At 41.3% G+C, this 16139-nt stretch overlaps 2 protein-coding genes across 2 annotated transcripts; one reads left to right on the top strand and one right to left on the bottom strand.

Moving 5' to 3' along the window:
* Positions 1 to 376: 376 nt before the first annotated feature.
* Positions 377 to 2672, top strand: LOC121550990 (transcription elongation factor 1 homolog). The gene is made up of 4 exons (XM_041863480.1): positions 377 to 475; positions 1645 to 1774; positions 1895 to 1965; positions 2117 to 2672. Exons 2-4 carry the CDS (start codon positions 1659 to 1661, stop codon positions 2179 to 2181), a joined length of 252 nt encoding a protein of 83 aa, XP_041719414.1. The 5' UTR covers positions 377 to 475; positions 1645 to 1658; the 3' UTR covers positions 2182 to 2672.
* A 119-nt stretch (positions 2673 to 2791) lies between these two features.
* On the bottom strand, positions 2792 to 12686 carry LOC121550989 (calponin-1). Its single transcript, XM_041863479.1, has 8 exons — positions 12439 to 12686; positions 7243 to 7364; positions 6975 to 7041; positions 6219 to 6356; positions 5737 to 5853; positions 5413 to 5559; positions 5006 to 5225; positions 2792 to 4588 (listed from the first exon to the last, which is right to left on the bottom strand). Exons 1-8 carry the CDS (start codon positions 12496 to 12498, stop codon positions 4524 to 4526), a joined length of 936 nt encoding a protein of 311 aa, XP_041719413.1. The 5' UTR covers positions 12499 to 12686; the 3' UTR covers positions 2792 to 4523.
* Between the last annotated feature and the right edge of the window lie 3453 nt (positions 12687 to 16139).

Here is a 16139-nt window from a genome sequence, read left to right as displayed (position 1 = left end):
AGTGCTCAGCATATGTGGTAAGTCCTTCAAGACTGTTGGAAAAGCATTCCAGGTGAAGCTGGTTGAGAGAGTGCCAAGAGTGTGCGAAGCTGTCATCAAAGCAAAGGGTGGCTATTTGAAGAATCTCAAATGTAAAATATATTTTGATTTGTTTAACACTTTTATGGTTACTACATGATTCCACATGTGTTATTTCATAGTTTTGATGTCTTCACTATTATTCTACAATGTAGAAAATAGTCAAAATAAAGAAAAACCCTTGAATGAGTAGCTGTGTCAAACGTTTGACTGGTACTGTGTTTGTAATTATTTGGGGATTGTATCAGCGGTTTATAAATTCTAAAAGGCGGGTTGATATATTTGACCAATGACAACCCGAAAAAACTCCTTACTCTTCCAATCAGATGAAAGAACTCAAAATAATTTCCGGATACAACTTCACATTGTTAGCGTCATTACTTGGGTCACTTATCTGGTAAGAAAATGCTTAATCCAGCGTGTTTTATTATATGGCTAACATGCAAACAACTAAATTATACATCTGGCACGATTTTAAATTACGTGTGTGATTCTCCTATTTGTTGATTGTGCATAGCTAGCATATTACAAAGCCAGTGTTAGGTAGCTAGCTAACACAAGCTAACTTTATTTTCCTCGCGCTCTATTAGCTAATACTATCTAACGTTAGCTGTCTCTTCAGAAATCATCCCAAAATAAACGGTTCATGCAATTAACAATATTGTTGGAAATGGACTTGTAGAATTTGCAGGACGTTTTGATAGAATGCAGTATTGTTGAGCTCATATATTATAGCTGCAAGCTAAAAAAAAAAGTCCATGCGAGGGGGGGAAACTAGCTACTACACACTTGTGCAGTGTGAACATGGCTCCAACAAAAGAAGAGTAACGTTAATCATCGTCAACATCTGACTTTTTTTAATTATCGAAAATAAAATGTAATTTGCATTTATGTGGAAAATACGTTCCAAAAACGTGTTTGTTTACACAAGCGTCATGTATTAGCTCGCACATGCGTACTAGCAGATGGTCTATAGTGGCAGAATATTGCTGCGTTTATAACATCTCGTAAATTTGCAAATACGAGCATACGACTGGGAAAAATAAATGTAAACGCCCCTCCAACTCGTCATTACTAATGGGAAACTGTCTATCATCCCTGTGCTCCAATTTGCTGGACTGCCCATATGATGAACTCTGACGTCACCTAAGAGAAATACCTCGATAACAGCAATTAAATTAAAAAACAAAACATGATTTATAAAAGTTTTTTAACACTAATATGTCTATGAGATTGAAATCTGTACATTTTCGTTCATGGTTGACGCAGCTTGTTTGCCATTAACCAGCAATCGTCATTCTCAACGAGTTCAAAGCACATGAACACACACATCTCATTGTTCCCAGTTTACAAGTAGTATTTTCCGAGTTTACGAGATGTTAAAAACGCAGCATATGACTCTTTGCCCAAACTCATTTGATTATCAGCACCATACACTTGATATAATAATGTATGGTAGCTAACATGATGAACCTAATTCTTTTGTATATAAAATTTGACCGTCAACGGAGAACTTGTATTGTAAACTCAGAAAAATGTAGCCAATGTTGCTATTGTATTTTACAGATTATACATCGAGAATGGGACGTCGAAAATCAAAGAGGAAGCCACCTCCCAAAAAGAAACTGACGGGTAACTTGGACACCCAATTCACCTGTCCTTTTTGTAACCACGAGAAGTCCTGTGATGTCAAAATGTAAGTTCACTTGGTTGTGTTGAACAGTATATTGTCTGGCTGTAAGATGTGATCACTGATTACATGTTGACACATATCCTAACACCCTATCCAAATGCACTTTTTATTTTATATTTTCAGGGAACGCACTCGAAACACAGGAATAATATCGTGCACCGTCTGCTTGGAAGAATTCCAGACTCCCATTACTTGTATCTTTTTGATTCTTTTTTATCACTATATTCACTTATCTACACACCACATAGCTCACAGAATGGGTTGTGCATTTGTTATAAACATTTTCAAATGCTCTCTTTACAACTCTCCCTCCCAAATGAACTTTTCCTTGACATTTGTCTCCAGATCTTTCAGAACCAGTGGATGTTTACAGTGATTGGATAGATGCTTGTGAAGCAGCCAATCAGTAGAAGTGGTCCCCCTGACTCTAATTCCTGTCTGACCTCACCCCTCAGTCCCTATGATGGGTCACATATCTCTGGCTGGGCCAGGGCTTTGTCAAGTAGTGATTGTGGAGAACAAAAGAAGATGGATAACACCTGTGAAATCTTCAGTGTCTACACACTAACGGATTTGATATGAAGAAAGATACACTTCCTGTCCTCCCTCTCTGTGACAGGGTGGGATGGGGGTAGGGCAATGAAATGTCCCAATGGTCCTGATCTTTGAGAATCCCACTAAGTTTCAACCCACCTCATCATTTGTTATATTTTATTGTTGGTAGATATTTCTTTAGACTTTCCCAAGCTGCCATGTCCCCCTTTAGTGGAGCAAGTAGAGTTCATTAATACAAATTTAAAAAAGGGGTGATCCTGTAGTTCTTTTTAGTTTTGTCATGATTTTTATTTCTTTTTTTTTTGTACGGGAATGACTTGATCAATAAACACAACAATGTAATTCACACCTAACTGCATCTGTCAAATACTGCTGAAATGGTTAATATATCTAGAACAAATATGAATGAAAAATAATCTGATATGGCCTGGTGGCAACAGTTTTTCACTCACAACCCAAATGAAATAATTGTAATTTTGATGTGTTTTATTGTATTGCAGCTAATTTCATTTTAAGTGAAAGCCAAATAAATACAAGATTTTCAGAAGACTGAACAATTGATAGTCAACAACATTGACACACATTTTAGACCAGAGGGTAATATTGCCAATTATATTTTGGCTAGGCACTGTTGGCTCTCATTCTAAACTAAAAATATTTTCTTAATGTACAATTGACTTTGCATATAGCTATTGGACATGTTACTATACAGAATAAGTTAGGTGTTTTAATAAAAGACGCCTCTTGTGGTACATAAGACTTTTACCTTAAGTCTGGAATGTAGTCTTTGTTTTTTTCCAAATGTTAAAGAGATTTCAAAACACTAGATGGCACACTAATGTAGGGAAAAAAATGCAACATGGATACTTCTGCCTTCAGATTATTATGGGCTCAGCATCAAACAACGTTCCCTTTAAAGTATTAAGCCTTCAAAAGTTTGACAAATCATCACTATAAATTCCTGAGATCGGAACCTCAGGAGGGACACTCATGTAGCTTTATCTCCAATACCTCCTATTTAAAAACATATCACAATACTGCCCAGTAACAGATATCAGGACCTATCATATTTAACTTAAAGGGATAGTTCACCCAAACTAAAAAATAACATTGGTTTCCTTCCTGTAAGCAGTCTATGGACAAGGTATAACAGCAATCCATGCTTTGGACATGAGCATGCAAGGCATAGAGATGGGAGTTCTGTGGAATGTTCCAGGTGCAACACAGGAAGTGTCTGATCTTGAACAAGCCCCTTTTAGCAAGCAAACAAGCCTGCTTTTCAAAGGTTTGTTCAAGTTTGCACAGTTTAATGTTTAAACCATTAGCGGCTGTGTTAGGCTACATTATCCCGAGCATAAATATGTTGCTGACTTATGTTATTCATTTGCGACTGCTGGTACAAGGTGATTACTTAATGAATCCACAGAATGACCGTCACATCTTGCAGTGCTCAAAATCACATTACATTCAAGATCTGCGGTGGGTACACCATATCATGTAGTAGTTAGTGATACAGGGTCTGCTGCATTGTGCTTTGACTAAGTGGATGTTAATTAGACCGTTATCTCGTGTATAACAGCGTGCAGATGTTATGGCTCTCTGACCTGGCTTGTCCTACCTTTCTTCTAGTCATTAGCAATTCTATCCATGTGCATATTCTAGCAAGGTGATGCAAATAGCGCAACAATATATTAAAGCTGTGTGCCTTGGAGACTTTATAGGGGGATTATAATTTGTCTCATGCAAACTGGCCTACATGACATCCACATTAACATAGCTGGCACAATGGCTAAAATTGAATCTGCACTGTTTACCACTAATGAAGTATGTGAGATGGGTTGAATACTGCTGATAATACTATAAATATTCGAATCTATTTGCTTTTCACGATGCCTTTGGGGACTCACATTAATTAAAGTATCAGGTTTGAGAACCCTACTGATCTTCCAATGATTTAAAGAATACTATAAAAATGGCTGGTTGGCAGGCCTGTGAGCTAGAGCAGGGATGTCAGCGCAGCGCAGAGGTGCAAACACAGGCAAAGTCATAAGGAATACATCTGCTCAAAGCTACTAATCCATGTCCCTGTGTCCTGGAAGACTCAGTCTGATTCTGTGGGCCCGTGTCATCCAGAGGGATTGAATCCCAGAGTGGTCTCTGGTTCCTCAGGGGTTAGAGGTTAACAGCAACACGTCGGTCATTTCTTCTTTCCATTCAAGGAACTTTTTCCTGTATTCTCAATGTTTAAGCTGGATGGGGGATCTACAACAGAAAATCTCAAATGTAATAAACTATAAAATATCTATAACTAAAATATGACATAACCTTAAGATTGATTAAGGAATAGGTCTCTTGATATTTTTAGTATTTCATAGTACTTATTTTCACCATATTTGAATAGAAAAATCTCCATTGCAAAGTTGGATACTGCTCAAGGGGGAGAGGGGTGTGGCCCACTACATTAAAGTGATTTAAAATAACAAGGTCAAAGCCATTGAACCAGGCATAAATCCCCTCAAAGGATGAAATGATTTGAATGGTTGATCACAAAAACCACTGCCAGGGATGAGGATAATGAAAACAGTAAATAACAGTTTGGGTGGTCTTGCTGGTGGAGAGGGGTTCTTGGGAGGAGGGGACTGGGGTTATCCTGTTCTCTTTAGTCATAGTACATAGTACCGTCATACTCAGCCCTCTCCCCGTTGTTGACGAATTCATCGGGGTTGGAGCAGTACTTGTTGTCGTAGACCTGCCGAGGGAGGCCGTATGTGGTCATGCCCTGTTGGGACGCCATCTTGTTGGTGCCCATCTGCAGTGAAACGGTGGAGGTGTCGCAGTCCTCCAAGCCCAGACTCTTGTCATAGATGTGTCTCCTGGTGCCAGGGGCCGTCATGCCAGACTGAGCGAGGGAGAGAGGAAGAAAAGCAGGGGAGGATTAGATATAGGCTACAAAGTGTCATATTTTATATAATATTAATTGCTTTCATGATAGGCAGAGAGAGGGAACACTCCCAAGGTGTGCAGGATGTTAGTCCATTCTATCTCTACCAGAGAATATTTATTTGTGAAATCAAATGGCGCCCCACCTGATTGGCACCCTTATTGGTGCCCATCTGGAGGCTGATGGTAGACTGGTCCAGAGGGTTCTCCATTCCCCCCCTTGGGTCGTACAGGTGACGCCGCGTGCCATAAGATGTCATGCCCTTCTGGCTAGCAAGTTTGTTGGTACCCATCTGGACAGACAGCCAAAGGTAGTGCATTGGTTATGCCTGAACTATAATACCATTAAACCAATCCTATCGGCCAAACTCAAAACAAATGAATGTATGTTTTAACATGTTACTACTACATATATTCCACCTGTAATAACAGTGATATCTTAGTGTATATGATACAAAGACTGCTCTGACCTGCAGGCCGATGACATTGCGCCCTTCCTTCAGCATGTCTGGGGCGAAACGCCGCTGGTGTGCTGTTGCATACTTCACTCCCATATCATACTTGGAGTGGAAACCTTTGGACTGGGCCTGGGGAAAGAGGGGAAGGTTAGAAAAACTGATTATGATTTTAAAAAATATATATATATATATACACATGTGATTAAAAAAAAAATATACATATATAAAACAAATGAACATTAAAAATATACTCTAGAAAAAAAAAAATGAAAAAATTAGAAGAAAAAAAAAGTGGTTGTCCCACTGGCTATCATAAGGTGAATATGCACCAATTTGTAAGTCGCTCTGGATAAAAGCGTCTGCTAAATGACATAAATGTAGAAATTATGGATCCTCACGTGAAGTAGAAGTAGGTTTCTTACAAGCCACTGACAATACTTTCTGAATACCGTACTGTACAATGCACTGAGATTACTCTATGGGTTTCCACTCACAATTCCAGCCAGGGTGATGAGCGTGCTCTGGACCTGGGTGTAGTTGGTATTCTCAAACAGGTCGTTGGCCTCAAACAGATCGTATGGCTTCATTCCATAATCTGTGATGGCTCGGACAAAATTGCCAATGTTTTCCAGCTGGGCAATGAAAATGAAGAAAATAGAATTAGCCAAGAGTAAATGATCCACTGAGGTAAAAGCAAGAGTACACACAAAGAGGACACCAGTTACTGTGTTATTTGTTATTTCTTTAAACAGTCATTGTACTTGAGACTCAGGACTTCAGAATTATCAGCTGTCTGGGGTTTTCTTCAAAGCATTACCAACCTACTAGTTGGATAATCTTTTTCTCTTTTATTCCTGACAAAGGGACCACCACATGTGAGTGCATTTATTCTTAGTAACATTGTATGTCATGGATGATTCTTTGGAAGTGCCTCAAACCCTTAAAAGTGCTGTTTTCTTTTTGAGTCTCATACAAAGAGAGTTGAAGACGCACGCTGAGATGAGCCTCATTTAACAACGCAGCTGCAGTTTGGAATGTAAATAAATAAACACTATGCCAAGCAAAAGACTACCGATCTGGCTATATATTTTAGCGAGATCAGTGGCTGAAAGGTATGGAGTGGAAAAAACTACGGACTCTTGGCATGCTTATGCTGCTCAATATAATAACTATAGCCTACTGCACATCAGGATGGGCATGATGTTATATAATAATACAAAAACAATTCCTCTGTCTCAGAACAAGCTTACCTGATGCCAGTTTTGAGGGGAAGTGTTAATCTTTCTCACAGATCCTGGCTGAAGTGTGTTGATAAGTCTACACACAAGGAAAGAGAAAGCACAGAACAACAGTCAAAATACTGTTCTAACAGTCATCATTAACAGTGGGGAAATTAATGAGGCTGAACGATATTAGAAGCCACAGAAAGTAATATGGTCATATGACACACAATATGCTCTGCCATTCTGCATGACATTCTGTACGGCCACAGTACTGAGGAGAGTATCGCTCACTCACTCGCACAAGATGACCCCATCCTTCAGGTTCTCCATGAAAGGATCAGCGATCTTCTTGCCTGTTACGTCCTGGATCCACAGCCTCAGCTCCTCCTCCTTCTGGGGGTCATACTTCTGGGCCAACTGAGGAGGCAGAGGTCAAAGGTTATACAGTGCATTCGGAAAGTATTCAGACCACTTCACTATTTCCACATGTTGTTACGTTTCAGCCTTATTCTAAAATTGATTAAATCTTTCAATCTACACACAATACCCCATAATGATAAAGCGAAAACAACGCAGTGAAGGGGTCTGAATACTTTCCGAATGCTCTGTAAATGTGTTGGATTTGACTGCATCCTAACATCTGCAGACACTCAGGTTACAGTCTTGTAACTGTCAGTTCTGCGTGATGAATGATCTTGTGACATGTGCTCAGCTACCTGAAAAATACTAATTCTCTTCCAACAAACTGTAGTCACAGAACTATGATAATCATTAGAGCTGTTATCCCTCCTTCTCCCGTTTCTTTTCTCATCTTGTAACAGAGGGATGACATTCCTTTCCACTTTCCTTTGAAAGCCTACCTGTTGTAATAAAACCTAACGATGAAGAGTAGAGTAAAAATCAACAGGAAGAAAATGAAAAATGGCCATGGGACATTCCTTTTTCCTGCATGGAGACATTGATTCTCCACTTCCTTGTATTTCCTTTTTGGCACAAACGCATCCCCCTAATACCAGAGATTCTATGGTGGGTCTGTAGCCCCCCTCTCGCTCTGCGCTCTCTCCTTTTCTGAATGTTCTACGCACTCACAGTCTGGGAGAGTGCTTGTGAGACCAGGAGCCAACACAAACAGGTATTTCAAAGCAGCAGGGTTTGCGTAGCTTTCAGTTCATCACACCAAACTTGGGAGAAACAGCTCTCCCTATTACTCCTCTCTGTGCTCCCTCTCTCACCTCTGGGTTTTCCAGAATCTGTCTTTTACAGTGAGGCGATCTACTCAGGCAAACCACACCTGATAATGAGATGCCAAGACCTGCAGACAGCACTTGCATCCAGCCAAGGTATTTTGGTCGGAGTTTGATTCAACTTTTTCATTGTGGAGGTCAGGAATGTATTCAGAACTGGTTCCTTTATTTAAAGACGTATAAGTCTTTGATGCCAAAATTGGCACTAGATGCCAAAATTGGCACTAGATGCCAAAATTGGTACCAATCCATTGATTATATCATTGTTTTTCATGTATGAACTCAGTGGAGAGAATATAAATTAAATCAGTGTAGGCCATGGCATAAGGAATAAAATGGTGTAAGTTGATCCTAAATAAAATATGAATAAGTGTATGGTAGATACAAATGGGTGAAAGTAAGCCGGAACGGTCCGGTATGGAGTACCAGCAAAATAATTAGTGGGTGTACACCATACTGGTAAAACATGAGCCTATCACAATAATTAAAACATAGATTTCAAGAAAGCTGTAGGCTATCACACTATTTATCATACCGCATGTCATTCGCATGAAAAAATGAGCGAAGACTTTAAAACTTGTGGACTACACTCCAAAATGCAGTGTGGTTCAACAATAACACAGACATTTTGTCAAGGCAGACATGAGTGGCCAAGACACGCGCGGAGAGCAGTGTACGCATCAATTCAGGTTACAAGACCTGTGTAGGCCTAATGAATGACGATGTCATTCATAACACTTTTTAGTGTTTTGTAAGTGGTCTCTTTGCATTTATCAAAAGGCACTACTGTATAGATGCCAGAATTATTTTAGAGTGGAGTAGCCTAATAGTTGGAATAGTAACTGAAGTCAGGACACTGACTGTAGGCCTCACGTACAGTAGCCTATTATAATATGAACTCTTGCAGAATTGTGTTCCTCACAGTAAAATTATAGACCAAATGTTAATTTTGTCTCGGGAACAGGGGTGGAGAAATATGATTTATTTATTTCAGCATCTTGATAGAATGCGATTGAGCGCTTTTAGGGACCTGTTGTGTAGCCTTAACGTGCAATTTCTTTCAGCTATATTATTAAAATTTTCAACCACATAAAATATGCATCAAGACAAACTGAAATACTATCAGAAACATGTTGGATCGTTTTCACAGCTTTTCATTTCCTTTAAACCGGTCAAACTGATGTCATTTGGAAATCTCCCTGGTCCCTAGACGTCCTCGCTCCATGAGAGAAGCAGAAATGAAAGATAAACTTTACCTATGTCAACTATACTGAACAAAAATATAAACGCAACATGCAACAATTTCAACAATTTTACTGAGTTACAGTTTATAGAAGGAAATCAGTCAATTGAAATAAATTCATTAGGCCTAGATAGTTTGTGTGTATGTATTGATATGTGTGCCTTTAAAAAAAAGTATGTAGTTCTGTCCTTGAGCTGTTCTTGTCTATTAATGTTCTGTATTATGTCATGTTTCATGTTTTGTGTGGACCCCAGGAAAAGTAGCTGCTGCTTTTGCAATAGCTAATGGGGATCCTAATAAAATATCAAAATACCCTAATCTATGGATTTCACATAACTAGGCAGGGACGCAACCATGGGTGGGCCTGGGAAGACATAGGCCCACTGGGGAGCCAGGCCCACCCAATCAGAATGAGTTTTTCCCCACAAAAGGGCTTTATTATAAACAGAAATACACCACAGTTTCCCCCTCCCTCCCTCCATGCCGGATGTGGAGGTCTTGGGCTGTCGTGGTTACACGTGGTCTGCGGTTGGACGTACTGCCAAATTCTCTAAAATGACATTGTAGGTGGCTTATGGTCGAGAAATTAACATTAAATTATCTGGCAACAGCACTGTTGGACATTCCTGCAGTCAGCATGCCAATTGCACGCTCCCTCAAAACTAGAGACATCTGTGACATTGTGTTGTGTGACAAAACTGCACATTTTAGAGTGGCCTTTTATTGTCCCCAGCACAAGGTGCACCTGTGTAATGATCATGCTGTTTAATCAGCTTCTTGATATGCCACACCTGTCATGTGGATGGATTATCTTGGCAAAGGAGAAATGCTCACTAACAGGGATGAAATATGCTTTTTGTGCACATGGAACATTTCTGGGATCTTTTATTTCAGGTCATTGAAAATGGGACCAACACTTTACATGTTGCGTTTATATTTTTGTTCAGTATAGATTGTTGATAATGCATTGATCATTCTATTGATTTATGACATTATTAGCAAGGCTTTATTTAGTATTCGAGATGAGCATCAAGTAATCACAGAAGAGATGCTGCAAGGATCTAATTATAGACAAGTTGACAAACAAATGTTTTAAAATTATAAGCAGAAAAATATCTAAATGAGGCTTAAAAACTATTCCCGCCCCCTGTTGTTCAGACGTCCCTGCCTTTTGAAGTAATTAATTGACAATCAGATGAAAACACATGACAGGTCCTGTTTATGCCACATTAAAATGTAGGCTAATACATTTTAAAAGTTAAAGGACAAATCTTTACTATTAGGCCCGTAGAGATCCTATTAAATTAATAGGGATTCTATATTCAATTCTATAATTAGACCCATATAGATTTTTTTAAAGTGTGTACACACATAGGAGGTCCCTGTACCGTGAATAAATTAAATGTACTTTCACCCCTGGATACAAACAATCATGTTGAAGGTTGACATTCCAGTGAATCCACAAGGCCTTGTTCTGTCTGCCTCAACAGTGTTTTGTCATTCCCCACTGGAGTGTAAATTGTTTACAGAGAGACACTTGCTCAGGTTGTAAGACAGAGCTCAGGGACACCTTAAAAGGAGGTTTAGGTTGCTGACGTACCTGTCTGTCAGTCTCTGGAGCATATCCACTGTCATCTGATGTCATGCCACTGGCATTTACCATCCACAATCTGACATCAGCATTATGACCTTCCATGGCCTCACAACTACCATATATATATATATATATATATATATATATATATATATATATATATATATATATATATATATATATATATATATATATATATATATATATATATATATATATATATTACTACAGCACTAATGACCATGATGGCCAAGTATAAGGAAATGTTTGTTTGGAGAGTGCCCCTATGAAAGTGTGGACAGGAAAGCACTTTGTATGCAGGAACCAGGGCTCTTCCAACACAATAAGGTTGATGATAGGGATAACACATTCAGTTGTCATTGACAGACATTGAGTTGAGAGTTCTGGAATATCCTGTGATAGTTCTTTGATCCCATTGGCAGAGTCATGCTGTGTCCAAACTGAACATGGGTTGTCAGCAGTTATGACACATGCACACATATTGTGCATCGCTGTAATCGCACTGTCACTGAAAATACAATCTCTCCCAAACATCAGTGGGTGTTGACAGCCATGGTTGGTGTTGATGACTAATTTAGTCCTTGCCTAGACTTTAAAGGGGCAATCTGCAGTTCAAACAATAACAAAGCGGTCCAACCCGCCACTGATTTGGTAAATATCTTAGGGATGGGTCTGTAGAAATGTAACCACTGACGGGCTCTGATGATGGGATAAGAAAATTGAACTAAGCTCATGAAGGATTTATAAGTCATATTCTTCAAGAATCAATGGGTATCATGAATTTAAAAGTCAAAAAATGAATGTAGTGATCAGACTGCCCCTTTAAAAAATATATACATACTGGTAGCCTTCTAGAGACACCTTGAAACCAGGCCTTGTGGGCTCATCTGGGAGTAATTATGTCATTGTGCTCTGTGACAGACAGGTGAGGTGATCTCACCTGTAATCTAAACGACCCAGTTCAAAGTTATCAATCAGAGAAAATTAGTTTGGATGCCCTCACATATTAAACGATGAAGTAAACTGTCAGTATGGTAGGCTACCATTTATCAGTATAGGCCTAGGCCCTAGGCCTAATGAATAATCCATGACCACCTTTGACAGTCCAATTAGACAGTCCAAAAAGCCTACTCGACAAAATCTCCTAACAGAAAGCCAAAATATAATATTGGCCCTCGATATATCATTGGTTCCCCTACAACTAATAAAGCAGAGAGGATGCACGTGCTGACAACAAGATATGCGAGCGTGAAGTGCGCCAATTCCTGAACGCGACCATTCTCTTGGCCCACTGATGTCAATTACGCAAAGACCCCATTATTTTCATTTCAATTAAATGGAAAGCATTTAAAAGGAAAGCTAAGGCTACATGACATGCGAGATACATACCTTACTTTTGACCTCGGCAGAAAGTCCGAAGGATGGTCCACTTTTGAAATTCTTTGACATAGTTATCTTTGATTATTCACAGAGATTTTAAAATTGTGAAATACACCCCACTATCCTGGCACGAGAAAACTCACAGCAAAGTCCTCTTTATCCCTGGACTCCAATGGATCTGACAGACCCGCGGATGTTGCAGGAGTATTCAGATTCTGTACCGTTCTGCTCGCTCTGGTGAGGCTGTGGACCACTTTCCAACTCTTTTCTCAATCTTTTTTAAACTCTTCCCATCTGTGGATTTCTGGAGTGCGGCGCGATTGGCTAGGGCCACCATCCAATCCCGACGTTGCCTCTTCCTCTGGGTGATGTCACCAGAATGGCATTAGACTCGCTCAGTGTCACTTTTTCCACCTTAAGGGGAATTGGATGGAGGATCCTTTTCAATTTCCTAATTTTACTGCATCCAATTTCACTTTCATTACCAAATGAAATAAATATCAAGCACATCACAAATTCATAGACCTATAGCTATATTTGTCAGGCCTGAAAATATTGACCAATCCATCATAAACCTGAAGAACCTTGGTTTATATTGTTGGGCAAAGAGGTTCAAGACCAGTGTAACCCTAATTATGGTCATGGTCAAGGACGGTTAAGAAAGCAGATATTAAAAAGGTAGGCTAAATGGATACTTTCTCACTTGAGCATCTTTGATTGATCACTTTCTTATGTAAAATGATTTCAGGATGAATAGCAATATGATTAATCCTGATAATAATACATGAAATGTATTCCAAATGTATTTACTTAGTGATTCACATTTGATAAGTATTCTTCCTTTACCATTTTCAACCCTGATGCTCTACAATTCCTGTCTAGGTTTTTCCATATCAAACTTGGAACTAAATACTTGAATCTACTTGTTGAAATGATCTGTTTGGCGTGTTAACACACTGGTGGTTTGTTGTAACCGAGTATTGGTGCTAAACCGTGTTATTGGAGGCTGGCATGCTAGTTGGCTATGGCGTCATAGGATTCGGTGCCCTGGACGGTTTTCACGGAAGAATACTGTACCAACTTAGCTAGCTGAATAAACTAAGTTAGAGTCTATTCCTAGAAAACATTGAACCGCTGTAGTTTACAACAATTATAATTTCTAAAGTGGAAGTTGGGAGAGTTATATTTGAGTGTTTAAGTGAAACGTAAGTGAGGGAGGCCCCGCTCTCTCGCTTTCCCAGATGTTTAGTTCATTTCATTCCGATCTCCTTTGCATTATTGTAGCCTTTTTCTGTAGCCTGTCAACTATGTGTCTGTCTATCCCTGTTCTCTCCTCTCTGCACAGGCCATACAAACGCTTCACACCGCGTGGCTGCTGCCTCTCTAACCTGGTGGTCCCTGCGCGCACGACCCACGTGGAGTTCCAGGTCTCCGGCAGCCTCTGGAACTGCCGTTCTGCGGCCAACAAGGCTGAGTTCATCTCATGCTACCCTCCAGTCCCTCGACTTCTTGGCGCTGACGGAAACATGGATTACCACAGAAAACACTGCTACTCCTACTGCTCTTTCCTCGTCTGACCATGTGTTCTCGCATACCCCGAGAGCATCTGGTCAGCGCGGCGGTGGCACAGGAATCCTCATCTCTCCCATGTGGACATTCTCTCTTTTTCCCCTGACCCATCTGTCTATCTCCTCATTTGAATTCCATGCTGTCACAGTCACTAGCCCATTCAAGCTTAACATCCTTGTCATTTATCGCCCTCCAGGTTCCCTTGGAGAGTTCATCAATGAGCTTGACGCCTTGATAAGTTCCTTTCCTGAGGATGGCTCACCCCTCACAGTTCTGGGTGACTTTAACCTCCCTACGTCTGCCTTTGACTCATTTCTCTCTGCCTCCTTCTTTCCACTCTTTTCCTCTTTTGACCTCACCCTCTCACCGTCCCCCTACTCACAAGGCAGGCAATACGCTTGACCTAATCTTTACTAGATGCTGTTCTTCTACTAATCTCACTGCAACTCCCCTCCAAGTCTCCGACCACTACTTGGTATCCTTTTCTCTCTCGCTCTCCTCCAACTCTACTCACTCTGCCCCTACTCAGATGGTAATGTGCCGTCGCAACCTTCGCTCTCTCTCTCCCGCTACTCTCTCCTCTTCCATCCTATCATCTCTTCCCTCTGCTAAATCCTTCTCCCTCCGATCTCCTGATTCTGCCTCCTCAAACCTCCTCTCCTCCTTTTCTGCATCTTTTGACTCTCTATGTCCCCTATCCTCCCGGCCGGCTCGGTCCTCCCCTCCTGCTCCGTGGCTTGAAGACTCATTGCTTGCTCACAGAAGAGGGCTCCGGGCAGCCGAGCGGAAATGGAGGAAAACTAGACTCCCTGCGGACCTGTCATCTTTTCACTCCCTCCACTCCGATCCTCATTTATTAAGTCAAATGACACCGCTGGTCCTGCTCACACTACCCTATGCTTTGACTTCTTTCTCCCCTCTCTCTCCAGATGAAATCTTGCGACTTGTGACGGCCGGCCGCCCAACAACCTGCCCGCTTGACCCTATCCCCTCCTCTCTTCTCCAGACCATTTCCGGAGACCTTCTCCCTTACCTCACCTCGCTCATCAACTCATCCTTGACCGCTGGCCATGTCCCTTCCATCTTCAAGAGAGCGAGAGTTGCACCCCTCCTCAAAAAACCTACACTCGATCCCTCCGATGTCAACAACTACAGACCAGTAACCCTTCTTTCTTTTCTCTCCAAAACTCTTGAGCGTGCCGTCTCTAGCCAACTCTCCTGCTATCGCTCTCAGAATTACCTTATTGATCCAAACCAGTCAGGTTTCAAGACTGATCATTCAACTGAGACTGCTCTTCTCTGTGTCACGGAGGCTCTCCGCACTGCTAAAGCTAACTCTCTCTCCTCTGCTCTTATCCTTTTAGACCTATCCGCTGCCTTTGATACTGGGAACCATCAGATCCTCCTCTCCACCCTCTCCGAGTTGGGCATCTCCGGCGCTGCTCACTCTTGGATTGCGTCCTACCTGACAGGTCGCTCCTACCAGGTGGCGTGGTGAAAATCTGTCTCCGCACCACATGCTCTCACCACTGGTGTCCCCCAGGGCTCAGTTCTAGGCCTTCTCCTATTCTCTCTATACACCAAGTCACTTGGCTCTGTCATATCCTCACATGGTCTCTCCTATCATTGCTATGCAGACGACACACAATTCATTTTCTCCTTTCCTCCTTCTGATAACCAGGTGGCGAATCGCATCTCTGCATGTCTGGCAGACATATCAGTGTGGATGACGGATCACCACCTCAAGCTGAACCTCGGCAAGACGGAGCTGCTCTTCCTCCCGGGGAAGGACTGCTCGCTCCATGATCTCGCCATCACGGTTGACAACTCCATTGTGTCCTCCTCCCAGAGTGCAAAGAACCTTAGCGTTACCCTGGACAACACCCTGTCGTTCTCTGCTAACATCAAAGCGGTGACCCGATCCTGCAGGTTCATGCTCTACAACATTCGCAGAGTACGACCCTACCTTACACAGAAAGCGGCACAGGTCCTAATCCAGGCACTTGTCATCTCCCGTCTGGATTACTGCAACTCGCTGTTGGCTGGGCTCCCTGCTTGTGCCATTAAACCCCTACAACTTAACCAGAACGCTGCAGCCTGTCTGGTGTTCAACCTTCCCAAGTTCTCTCATGTCACCCCGC

Source organism: Coregonus clupeaformis, unplaced genomic scaffold, assembly GCF_020615455.1.
Source record: "Coregonus clupeaformis isolate EN_2021a unplaced genomic scaffold, ASM2061545v1 scaf0010, whole genome shotgun sequence".
Classification (NCBI taxonomy): domain Eukaryota; kingdom Metazoa; phylum Chordata; class Actinopteri; order Salmoniformes; family Salmonidae; genus Coregonus; species Coregonus clupeaformis.
Note: the sequence above shows the minus strand (reverse complement) of the source record. Positions and strands in the feature narration are given on the sequence as shown.

Bases quoted from the DNA above. Each gene is read 5' to 3' on its own strand.
- LOC121550990 (XM_041863480.1), top strand. From the start codon at position 1,659: ATGGGACGTCGAAAATCAAAGAGGAAGCCACCTCCCAAAAAGAAACTG. The intron at 1,775-1,894 runs GTAAGTTCACTT...TTATATTTTCAG, and splicing joins AAGTCCTGTGATGTCAAAAT to GGAACGCACTCGAAACACAG. The intron at 1,966-2,116 runs GTATCTTTTTGA...ATTTGTCTCCAG, and splicing joins ATTCCAGACTCCCATTACTT to ATCTTTCAGAACCAGTGGAT.
- LOC121550989 (XM_041863479.1), bottom strand. From the start codon at position 12,498: ATGTCAAAGAATTTCAAAAGTGGACCATCCTTCGGACTTTCTGCCGAG. The intron at 7,042-7,242 runs GTGAGTGAGCGA...CCTTGTGTGTAG, and splicing joins GATGGGGTCATCTTGTGCGA to ACTTATCAACACACTTCAGC. The intron at 5,560-5,736 runs GTCAGAGCAGTC...CTGTCTGTCCAG, and splicing joins GCAATGTCATCGGCCTGCAG to ATGGGTACCAACAAACTTGC.